At 34.4% G+C, this 13,010-nt stretch overlaps 1 protein-coding gene across 1 annotated transcript in view; it reads left to right on the top strand.

The window, feature by feature from the left end:
• Window positions 1-3,896, top strand: part of LOC110458892 (sodium-dependent proline transporter-like) — a 32,924-nt gene extending 29,028 nt beyond the window's left edge. Inside the window, exons 11-14 of the mRNA XM_021510857.1 lie at window positions 1,854-1,954; window positions 2,098-2,265; window positions 3,414-3,756; window positions 3,826-3,896. Coding sequence (XP_021366532.1) covers window positions 1,854-1,954; window positions 2,098-2,265; window positions 3,414-3,527 — 383 coding nt within the window. The 3' untranslated portion in view covers window positions 3,528-3,756; window positions 3,826-3,896. The remainder of the gene's footprint in view (window positions 1-1,853; window positions 1,955-2,097; window positions 2,266-3,413; window positions 3,757-3,825) is intronic.
• The last annotated feature ends 9,114 nt before the right edge of the window (window positions 3,897-13,010 follow it).

Below are 13,010 nucleotides of genomic sequence, written 5' to 3'. Positions count from 1 at the left end.
ACAATTACAAGTCAATACATGCATATATTTATCACAGGGTAATATATTGAGTACAAAATTAACATCACCACCCATGTTCTGTGTCACATATGGTAGTATTCATATAAGTATTAAACACTAACGGTCTCTGTTGCATAAAACGCATTATGTGTTACATATAACTAGTCCTAAAATATCAAGAACTCTGCTGTAAAAATGTTTTCACTCTCTTCTTAAAATTTATTTTGTTTGCTATAGAAGAAGGTAAAACGTTCCAAATCTTAATCCCGTTGTAAAAGAAAGTCTTTGACATCTGACCTTTTGCACATGGCACTGTAAAGTTTAAAGATGATTTTCTAGTTGCGTATCCATGGCGTTCATTAACCTTCGTAAATTTTTCTGTAATATAACTTGGACAAGTTTCGTGAAATACAAATTGAACATATGGTTTAAGCCCAATTGATTTGCTCGGTTTTCAACATTCAAAAGATTCAGATTTGTTAAGACTTTACCATCTATTCTCGTCCTTGGCCCAAAATCACAAATAAAACGTACACATCTGTTCTGTGCTACTTCAAACTGGGTTTTTTAACCTTTGATTTAAACCATAATACCAGACTGAGCAGCAGTAGTCAAAATTACATAGCACTAGAGAATTACAAAGCGTCTTTCTTATGTCCAGAGGAAGATTTTTACATTGTCTATGAACAAAAAATGTAGTCGAGAATTTACTTTCTTTATTATGTTCTCAGTAATGAAGTTTCCTGTCAAAAATTGATCAATATCAACGCCAAGGTAGCACACTTTTTCTGAAGCTTTTATTGTTTTGCCATTTACATTTATTTCGAAGTTGTCAACTTTATTTTAGTTTTTGTCTAGTACCGAACAATATACATTCCGTCTTGCCAAGATGTAAGGATCAGCCATATATTACAGTTGGATATTTCTCTGGATAATTTATTTTTAATTTCCTCAAGATTTTTATCAGAAAACAAAATAGCGCTGTCGTCTGCATACAATAATACTTTACAGTCGGTACTTATGCTCAGTTCCATGTCATTAACATAGCATAAAAATGAAAGTGGTCCCAGAATACTACCTTGTGGAACACCGCATGTAACTCTGTGGTTTTGAGAGTTTGTTTTGCAAATGGTCAAAACATAAACAGAATCATCTAAAATCACATATAATGTTAAATTGTTATATAATTATATAAACTTTATTTATTTTACAACAATTATGAAACCTTTCAAGTTATAATAATCACGCTTGTTGGCCCGTTTATTTACGCGTTCATCGTTCCTGAAGACTACAATGCCTGTTTGGCCTAGGTGCCCTTAATGCATAATTCAAACTTAAACTGGTTTATTTGACCGATCATATCACAAAAACGAGCACCCCGACATGTAATTCTTTTTGCATTTTCTAATATGCCATTAACTTCTTTTTCCAAAAATGCATATAAGATATAAAAGTATAATACAGGAATTGCTTTACTTCTCAGAGGTGTGCATCCTTAAGGTTGTCCAGTTTGTTTTTCCAAATTACAGAAAAAAAGTGAGTTTAAAAAGTAATTTCTCGCCGGAACAAGAAAAAAGAAATTTGATTTTGAGTACGAGTACGATTTCATGAACTCCGTGCGATGTCAAACATTTTACAAAACGTCTCTCAAACAAAACACAAAAGATGTATAAAGGTAATATTATTTATGCCAGAAAGCAACATCATGTATAATTTTAAATGATAGTGGTTGTCCACAATACTTCATTAATATGAGCTGTTATCATTGATAAGCCAATAATTGCATTGGTATTATTTCGCACAAGGCATTTTGATGCCAGTTTTGAAATCACGACAGTCTTGTTTTATTTCAGGTACCGACCGCATCTATAAGGACATTGAGGCAATGATTGGCTACCAACCAAACAGACTGTGGATGGTACTTTGGAAATACATCACACCGTTTCTTTCCGCTGTAAGTAGAGCATCTCGTTACTAAAAATGTTTGGCCTTCAGTGCCCTTAATGCATAACTCAAACTAAGCTCCTACGAAATGGACGCGAACTTAATTATTTAACACTTCATGTGAACTGATGTGATGTGTGTTCTATTACTCAGGTATTGTGGCTGATAGGGGTCATCAATCACCAGCCAGTGACCTATGGTTCGACTCCCTACCCTGCCTGGTCTATAGGAATCGGCTGGATCATCGGCATTCTTCCGTTGTTACCAATCCCAGTAACAATGTTCATTACTCTCAGACGTCAAAAGGGCAGTCTAAAGGAGGTAAGCTATATTTGTACCAATCACAGAAACAGTGTTCCTCACTCTCAGACGTAAAAAGGGCAGTCTAAGGGAGGTAAGCTATATTTGTACCAATCACAAAAACAATGTTCCTCACTCTCAGACGCCAAAAGGGCAGTTTAGCTGAGGTAAGCTATATTTGTACCAATCACAGAAACAATGTTCTTCACTCACAGACGCCAAAAGGGCAGTCTAAGGGAAGTAAGCTATATTTGTACCAATCAAAGAAACAATGTTCCTCACTCTCAGACGTAAAACTTTAGTATAACTGAGATTACCTGTCTTTGTATCAATCCCAGAAACACTATTACTCACTCTCATATGTCAAAAGGGTAGTGAAACTTGGGTAAGATATCATTTCCCCCCTCAGACAAAGATATCCAATCTCACACCCCGTGCTAGGATTTGCTTTATTTCTCGTCCAATCTGTCTAGCATTTTTAGGTGACATTTTACGGAAATTTCACACAGCAATGTATTCATCCACGTGATAACGGATTGAAATTCATATTAATCTGTTATGTCGTTATATGATGTTGTTGAACAAAAGTAATCTTCACTATGAAATGCGTTGTCTTGCAAGGACGGGCTACATTTTAACGCGGAAGTATTCAAACGTAGCTTTAATAGTGAATAGGCCATATTTATTTGAGGCCCGTGGCAGGATACATGTAGGATTTAGTGAAATCAAATAGTTTTTAGGAATAAAAGGTGCGAGAAAATAATCAACTACCTGTAACTGAACGAGATCAGGCTATCTCGTACAGGTGATACATTTTATAAAGTACCAATCAAAGTATAATAATGTTCCTCAATTTGAGGACAGCTGTCTTTGCACCTATCCCAGTAACAATGTCACTTACTATCAGATGTCAGTAGGGTAGTGTAACTGAGGTTAGCTATCCTTTTGCCATATGAAGTGTTGTATGAAAATCAAATTTTTACCAACAGTACGCTCCGTTTTGTTTTGGTACTTCCTTGATGTCTTGTGTGTCGTCTTTTAATACTAATCTGGCGTTATGACACTAACCTTTGTTATACACATGTCTAAATCTTTCGTTTTTAATGTGCTAATAGTTTCGTGGCTATCATCCATTTCGTCATCTATTTTCTACGTTTGTATCGTTTCAGAGACTTTATAAATCACTGAAACCAACAAAAGAATGGAAGCCAGCGATATCATCATATCCAGACGATAATGATGTCGAATTAAGTCTGAATGACAACAAAGACAATTCCATCTGATCAAAGTTTCAAGGAGTAAGGTGTCCCTTTTACTAGACATACATGTACCACTAGGTGTAAGGCGTACCTCTTACTAGACATACCGCTAGGAGAAAGGTGTACCTCTTATTAGATATACCGCTAGGAGTAAGGCGTACCTCTTACTAGACTTACCGCTAGGTGTAAGGCGTACCTCTTACTAGACATACCGCTAGGAGTAAGGTGTACCTCTTACTAGACATACCGCTAGGTGTAAGGCGTACCTCTTACTAGACATACCGATAGGTGTAAGGCTATCTCTTACTAGACATACCGCTAGGTGTAAGGTGTACCTCTTACTAGACATACCGCTAGGTGTAAGGCGTACCTCTTACTAGACATACCGCTAGGTGTAAGGTGTACCTCTTACTAGACATACCGCTAGGTGTAAGGTGTACCTCTTACTAGACATACCGCTAGGTGTAAGGTGTACCTCTTACTAGACATACCGCTAGGTGTAAGGTGTACCTCTTACTAGACATACCGCTAGGTGTAAGGTGTACCTCTTACTAGACATACCGCTAGGTGTAAGGTGTACCTCTTACTAGACATACCGATAGGTGTAAGGTGTATCTCTTACTAGACATACCGCTAGGTGTAAGGTGTACCTCTTACTAGACATACCGATAGGTGTAAGGCGTATCTCTTACTAGACATACCGCTAGGTGTAAGGTGTACCTCTTACTAGACATACCGCTAGGAGTAAGGCGTACCTCTTACTAGACATACCGCTAGGTGTAAGGCGTAACTCTTACTAGACATATCGCTAGGTGTAAGGTGTACCTCTTGGTAGACATACCGCTAGGTGTAAGGTGTACCTCTTACTAGACATACCGCTAGGTGTAAGGCGTATCTCGTATTAGACATACCGCTAGGTGTAAGGTGTACCTCTTACTAGACATACCGATAGGTGTAAGGTGTACCTCTTACTAGACATACCGCTAGGTGTAAGGTGTACCTCTTACTAGACATATTGCTAGGTGTAACGAATCTAACGAACACGCTGAACTTGTGTTTGATGATAAAAAAGGCAGATTTACTGAGTACATTTTTTTCTATATCATACATTACTAATGAACCACCTCGTACTCGAGACTTTTCATCCAGATGTCAGAATACTATTGAAACAATATTCTTTTCCCAAAGAGGAGCGAAAGATATTCTGTTAACCTAAAAGTCTTATAAAGCATCCGGAAATGATAAGATTACACACGAAATGCTAAACAATACTGCTGAAACTGTTTGTGTTCCCCTTAATAATATTTAATATGTCATTTTACAAAACAATGGAAATTAGCAGTAGTAATGCCATTATTTAAGAAGGGCGAACGTTTTATTTCATCAAATTATAGACCTATTTCACATCTTAGTACGGTGAGTAAAGGTTTTGAAAGGGTCATTAATAAACATCTACATAATTATGCTATAAGTATAATCTTTTATATAAATTTCAATCTTTGTTGTTCCTGACTATTCAACTGCTTACCAACTGATGTATATTTATCATAATATTTGTTTAACTTTGTAAGATAAACTTTTGACTTGTATGGTATTTTTTTATATATCCAAAGCTTTCGATAGAGTTTGGCACAGTGAATTATTGAAAAAACTTAGAGCGTAAGGTTTTATGGGAATGTCTTAACTGGATTAAAGATTACTTAAATGAAAGAAATCAAATTGTTACTTTGGAGATTCTTATTCCCCAGTCAGTTTTCGTAAGGCTGGTGTGCCCCCAGGGTGCTGTCCTCTGTCCGATTTTATTTATAATATTTATAAATGACATATCCGATAATTCACTTTCTCTATCAGGAATGTTTGCAGATGATACGTCACTTGCCTACTCTTCGAATGATGATATTGAAATAGAATGTTGTATTAACCATGATTTAGCTATAATTGATAATTGGTCACAAGATTGGGATGGCTTCAAGAAAAATAATTCAGAAAAAGTTAAAAAAAAAAATTACAACTTGAAGCAGCTAGAGTAGTTACCGGCCTTCCACCATTTGCAAACAGACAATCTTTATATAATGAAACTGGTTGGAAAAGTTTGAAGGTAGAAGAAAACATAAATTATTGATTTTATTTTATGAAATGCATAATAAATTTGCTCCGTCCTATCTAAATGACATTGATCCCAACAGAGTTAATGAAACTAGTTGATATTGCCTTAGAAATAATCAATATTATGTTATACCACGAAGAAAATTAACCTGATATGAAACATCATTTATCATTTGTCATAATATTTATAACAATGAATATTTTATTACAAATGTTTTCTTTAACATTGTACTTACACGTTTATTAGCTCAGTCGAAATGTATGTATTTATTTTGTACCATATGGTATAGCGGCAACACACACTTTTAAATATCCACTTCTTTGTCTTTATATTATTCAGCTTTTGGATTTTGGATACTGTAACAAAATATATCTTATTGATTTACATCATTTATCAAATTTATGTTTTTGGATTTATTTAAAATATATAAATATGATATTATCACTATGTATCTGCTGTAACTATGAAACCATTGTATATTGTATATTATTCCTTCATCTTAAGGAAAAGGACGTTTTCTAAGTTGTATAACTTGTGTCCAATTTTATTTCAAATAAAATATGTAGAAACTAAAAACCTAAGTAAAACTAGCCCTTTCCCGTGACAAGGTAAAGTTGGACAGTTATTCGTTATTTGTTTTTCGTTATTCGAATAACAAATATCTTTTTAACTTTCCTTTCCTGGGGGCGAAGGAAAAGTTAGACAGTCGTTCGGTTTTTTTCAAAATGAATAAAGAAATTAAAGTTAAACGGATGCCGGTGCCCAACTTTCACACCGAGTTTGATTAAGATTGAAATAGGCATTCACCCCGAGCCAGGACCAGGAACATAGAATTTGAACGAAATATAATTTTGACAATTTTCGAGTATAGGGTCGCAGGGTGTCTAGAAACCTTGCCGGTGCTCAACTTTTGAAAGTTTGTGCGTACAGGGGGTGCCACAGAGAGTATTCGCACAGAGTTTAATTAGGGCTTTTTTTTTTACAAACTTGTGAAAAGACCTTTTGTTTCTGTTATGTTTATTATTATTATTATTATTACAAGTTATCCGAAACATAATATACATAATATTGTTCTTTTCAGTAACAACAATTGAATTTTGTTTATTATAAAATGAAATATATGGCAGACAGGCTAATATCTTCCTTTGTTCGTATTGCAATATTGCCATCAAGTAACAATATCATTATATTTAAGTACGATGGAACTGCTGTTTTAACTTTTTCAATCCCTTATACATCTGAAGTGATTACTTTGAATAACTCTACTAATCATTTAGATGATTAATTAACCTGATTACAGCATGGGGTCAAAAAATGGAACATTAGCCTGAATTTTGTTCCTACAAAAAAAGTAATTTTTGCATCGTATTACTTGGAAAAGAACATTTTCTTTCATGTAGTGTTTTAATAATATATTTATCATCCTGAATGTGAATTTAATAAAACATTTTGTCAAAATTTAAATATAGAATATAGGAATTGTCATTTTTATTATTCTTGTATACCAAAACTTGTCATAGTATGAAGAAGTGGTGTTATTTCAAATAGGTATGCAAAATATCAGTAAAAAAAAAGAGGTGGAAAGTATTCATTTCGCACAACAAAGTACCCTGTGTGCCCAAAAAGGTGAGGGCCTAAGAGACCTTCCTGGCGTCCACCAAAATGCAATGCACCTGATAACAGCTTATCGGCAAACAAATTCGTTGCAATCCTTTCAGTGAATGTTAGGTCACAAAGAATTCCAAATTCAAGTTTGCTTCATCACTTGGCGCGATTAATGAAGCTTTTGTTAACAATCAATTTACGGGTCCTGTTCACATAAAAATGTTGTATTTGTTTTAACAATTTTAATTCGAAGGGAAGCAATTCCACACTTCTGCAAAAACGTGCCAGATATCAGCAAATTTTCACACACAAATTGTGGTGTTCTGCATCATCACGTGTATGCTCATTTCATCTTATTGGCAGTGACCTTGAACCCTTGTACATGCACAGGTTATCCTATAAGGAAGAGAGTCTTTGAATTCTCAATTATTAAGTAGGTCATCTGAAATAATTAATGACCTTTTAGAAGTGTCGTACATATTATCAAAGAATCAATCGGCCTTTTTCCAAAACTACACAAAATGCTCTTTTACTGTTTTGGTTTAAGTTAAAAACTGATATCTCTTGTTATAAAGTGTTCGTTTTTTTTGTTATTTCCCTACCTAGTATTTGAAAAACCCTTTCATTCTGTAGTACAAGCATTGAATAAATCTATAGTTCTAGTATTCCTCGGTCCTGACCATTTGAGAAGGGAAACATATACTTTCACATAATACTTTATTCTCAGAAACGTTCTTTGGAGACAAAGTGACAGCCTTAACAGATGGTACGTATATTTATATTAAAATAAAGTGCTGTCAATAAGCGTCAGAGAATGTCTTACGGTGACCAGAAAGAGCGTAATTATTTTAAATTTATGAGCCTAGCTCTACCTGATGGCTATATTTTGGACACAGTATGTCCATTCTTCGGAAGCCCAAATGATGCAAGCATTACAAAACATCATAGACAAGCTCACATGGTTGGAGCAAGACGACAATGTAGTCGTTGATCGTGGTTTTAGAGATGTCACGCCAATGATATAGGCATCTGGTATTAATACCAGTATGCAATCATATCTTAAAACTGGTCAGAGACAACACTCTGATGCACAGGCTAAAATTGACAGAACAGTTACTAAATCTGGAGTCTTTTCATGGCCGTCTTAAGCATTGGATAGTTTTTAGAGCTCAATTATTATCAAATTGCTTCACTGATATAATTGAGGAAGTGCTAAAGATTGTGACTGCATGTCTCTATTGGATACGGTGACCACTAAATTTAAGATCACCGGAAACTGACAGAAAAGACATAGAACTCGCACGCCAAATGAAGTATCTACTTACAAAAACAAACTGTTTGGCTCAGAGAGTTAAAACAACCAGCTCTCTCCAAGAGAGCAAAGTCAGAATTCGCAAATATTATGAAATATCGATGAATCAGCACTCTCAAGACCTCATCTGTTGACAGATTTTTTTCAGACACAAAAGCCAGACTAAATATAATGTTTGGATTCAGTACAGCACGACACCAAACGATAATAATCCAATAAAAGATTACTGCCAATGCCAAGTTGGTCAAAGAACTATGGGAACGTATGCGCATACATCAGGTATACTTTAATATCTTGGCTATCATAGCAATCTTCAAAATTCAAAACAGTTGCACCCAAGGGCTTAGAAGTTCCGACAAAACTTGAAATAAGTTATTTTTTGTGAATCTAGAATCACCAGTTTGAAAACAAATTCAAAGCCTTGCATCATTTTTTTCTTCCTTCTTCCAGGTCTGCCATTCGAACACATATCATACTCTTGCATCTTGTAAAACAGTATCTGTAAATGTCATCAGCTGTTAATACGGCGTCTAACTTTAATTAATACATAAAAACAAAGTAACAAACAAACATACAATCTCTGAATTCCATTGATATTGCAAGAATTTTTTGGGGGAATCTGACAACTGATTAGGAAGTAAAATGAATGTTTTGGTGGCCATCTTGAAAAGGAAAAAAATCACGAATCTTTTCCAAACATGTTCTCTGTGAATAAATATTCATTCCATCTAAACTGGAACAAATATTTTCTTCTTTTCTGTCAGTTTTTAGTCAACATGATTTGACTATACACATAGGCATCAATTCTGATGTAGAGACCATTGACCATTTGATCCCTTCTTTGAATATGTGTCACCACATATTTTGGATTGAACTTTTTGTCACTGGTAGTTCAGGACCTAGTCCTTATAAAATCAAGATATATTTTGTATACAAAACTTATAAGATACTTTTCTTCTAAGATGAACACATTTTATCTGGAAAATATCATTGATTGAGATGGCTTCGGGCTGTTGATTTGCCTGTAAATATCTGATAACTCACCATAGCAAGAGATTTTTACATGTATACTGTAGCATTTGATCCCTAGTTTTTGGTTGAATAAAAATGATCCTACACTGCATTATGAGTAAGACAACTATGGCAAGCCAACTTAACATTTATTCAAGGAGCAATGTCGATCCTGCATTTCAAAAAAATATATAAGATAACTTATATAGCATATGAGATATCTTATATACTATATGAGATATCTTATATCGTATATGAGATATCTCATATAGTATATGAGATATCTTATATAGTATATGAGATATCTTATATACTATATGAGATATCTTATATAGAAATTAAATGAGATGCTATATAAGATATCTTATATGATATATAAGATATATACGATATAAGATATCTCAATGAGATATCTTATATAATATATAAGATATATAAGATATCTTATATCCTATATGAGATATCTCATATAGAAATTAAATGAGATTTCTTATATAAGTATATAAGATATCATATATACTATATAAGATATCTTATATCGCATATAAGATATCTCATTTAATTTTCTATATAAGATATCTCATATAATATATAAGATATCTCATATAGCTATATAAGATATCTTAGATAATTGAAATCTCGTTGCTATATAAGATATCTGATATAGAATGAGATTCCGTGGCATTAGTTCCGAGACTTTAATTATATAAGATATCTTATATAGCATCTCATTTAATTTTATATAAGATATCTCATATAGTATATAAGATATCTTATATATTATATAAGATATCTCATATACTATATAAGATATCTCATACACTATATGAGATATCTTATATAGTATATAAGATATCTCATATGCTATATAAGGTATCTTATATAATTCGATGAAATACAGGATCGACATTGCTCATTGAATAAATATTAAGTTGGCTTGCCATAGACAACATACGTCTTGTGGGGAAAATCTCTGACTTTTTGAGAATTTTAGCTTTATGCTCCTATGAAAAACCAACCAAGTGTTCCTTTGTCGACATATCACAGTGATCATCAAATTTTGTCTGGCCAGTTTTAGCTTAAACAGAAGAGGGTGTTTAAAGAATTAAGGATTGCTCAGCTTTTTGCGTTTTTGGCCGCTTACATTACAGTGATCATTCAGAGTTAGAAGGCACGGTAGTCTAGTGATACGCCGGGCTCGTGACCGAAGGGTTGCGGGTTCGAGTCACGGAACGGCACTGTGTTGTATATTTGAGCAAGTTACTTTACTCCGCTTGTTCCAGTCTACTCTGCTGTAAATGAGTATGTGGTTGGGCAGTGCTAGAATTGTAGAATACTAGCTGTGAGCGCGGAGATGGCAGCACCGGCTGTATGCTCCCCAGGGAGTTGAGAAAGATATTGGCTGGCTGCAAAGGCCCTATAACCACGAATATTAATTTGTGAAACGCTTTGAGACGGCCTACGAACTAGCTAGGTTGTGATAAAGCGGAATAAAATAACCGCGAATTATTATCATTATTTATCTGAAATAACCTATTTCCTTTAATGCCTTTCTATATGGTTTTCTGAACAATAACAGATAGCTTTTATATTTAAGCAATCCTGAAAAAATGTTTTCATTAAAAGAATAAATCTCTAATAATGGGGCTAGACCCAAAGGTGCATCCATGATTGTGTTTGTTTCTTTGGGCCATGCAAGCACACATGTTTGGTTGTAATCTCAGATACATTTATTTCAATGTTATAAACCTGTGCTAAGTACATCTTCATGACCAGCAATGATATATATGGTTGGCTGTCTCTACCATTTCCATGCACATGTAATGACCAGGGGACTGAATCCAAGAGATCAGCATGACCTGCAGGCTGTCATGAAAACATGAGTGTATTCGTCCTTTTATGCCAAGTGAGCACATCATTATATGGTCAAAGGGATGAGATCTCAACCGTTCCATGATTTGATCCAAACACTTAGTCCCCATGTATCATGACTGTCTTTTCATGGTTATTGAGTAGGGATCTCAACAGTTTCCAAACCAAAATTGTTGCCAAGACAGAAGCTTGCTCCAAGAACTGTGGGAATTTTGTTTCAAGAACAATTTGAAACAAACAGGACTAACGCCAAAAATAAGGGAGGTTTACTTCAATTGTTATATTTTGTTGTAAGGGTTCTGTGTATTAGAATCAATTAAACCAGAACATTATTTTAGAATGAGTAGCTGAAACAAAGGGATATAACTCCATAAATTTTGGAGCTGAAGTTCTCTGTTTGAGATTCTTGAATACTAATGTCCTCTCAATGTTAGCATTATATGTACCATGAATCATTGAAATTGGTGAAGTATGTGTTCTTTGATAGTGCAAACAATACCTTTTAAGGGGCATAACTTCCTTAAAGGTGGAGGTATTTCCAGTTTGCACACTTTATTCATATCCCATCAATTTACGTATTATGTGTATCAAGTATGATTAAAATGGGTGCAGCATTTTAAAAGAAGGTACTTCCAATGCATGTTCTTATTCATATTCATTTTGTCTACAGACAGATGGACAGATAGATGCATGGACATGCAACCCAACCGCATTATAACCGCTCCCCCATATTATACATTTAGTGGCCATGTGGTAGGGAAACATAACTTACAAAGGCCAAGCCCGAGTGAAACATTTATGAGAGAAAACAAAGTGTCGTTCTTACTAATAATAGAGCAATAACACAACAGTGAAGGTAATCTGGCATCCATTGTTGTTTGTTGTATAAACTCGGAACTCAGATGTGGTACCTCTAGCTGATATTTCTAGGAAAAGACTCCACATAAGAGATATATATATATCTGAAGAAACACAAGTAGCCTAAGATAAAGAATGTTTTATTTCCTTGTCATGTTTTTAATAAAATAAAATCAGACATACTGTTACATAGATTATATATACATATCTGTATTGTCTTCCGCTCCTTTCTCACCACTCTCCAGAGCGGTAGCCTCCTCTATTTGCGCATTTTGTTATCATCACCACTTAAGGATGCTTCCAACCAAATACACACAAAAAATGAAAAGACACTACAACACTGGCAGGTCAGCAAGGGCCCCGCTGTTTGACTGATTATATATTCCCTAATTAAGAACCAACAAAAGCTACATTGACCATCTTGGACTTTGGGAAAAGAGTCATGGCATTATTCACAATGGCGATCTGTATCATTTGCCAAAATGTCACAACAAGTATGAACAAAATTGTGTTAATAGAACAAAAGATGTAGCCATATTTATTTATGCCGCCTGTGATATTAAAGCTTTGAAACCTGAAAAGTTATTGCATTATTGTATAAAGAAAAACAACTCAAATTCAAACAGAAGGACAGAGGAAATACAGACGTATGGACAGAATGATAACTAATTTATTAAGCAGACCCCCAATTATATCTGACCAACTTTGCTTCATAATGTTATAACAAAATATTTACATTTGC

This window comes from Mizuhopecten yessoensis, unplaced genomic scaffold (genome assembly GCF_002113885.1).
Source record: "Mizuhopecten yessoensis strain PY_sf001 unplaced genomic scaffold, ASM211388v2 scaffold9847, whole genome shotgun sequence".
NCBI classification, from domain to species: Eukaryota; Metazoa; Mollusca; class Bivalvia; order Pectinida; family Pectinidae; genus Mizuhopecten; species Mizuhopecten yessoensis.
This window is presented reverse-complemented; position numbering and strand designations above follow the sequence as displayed.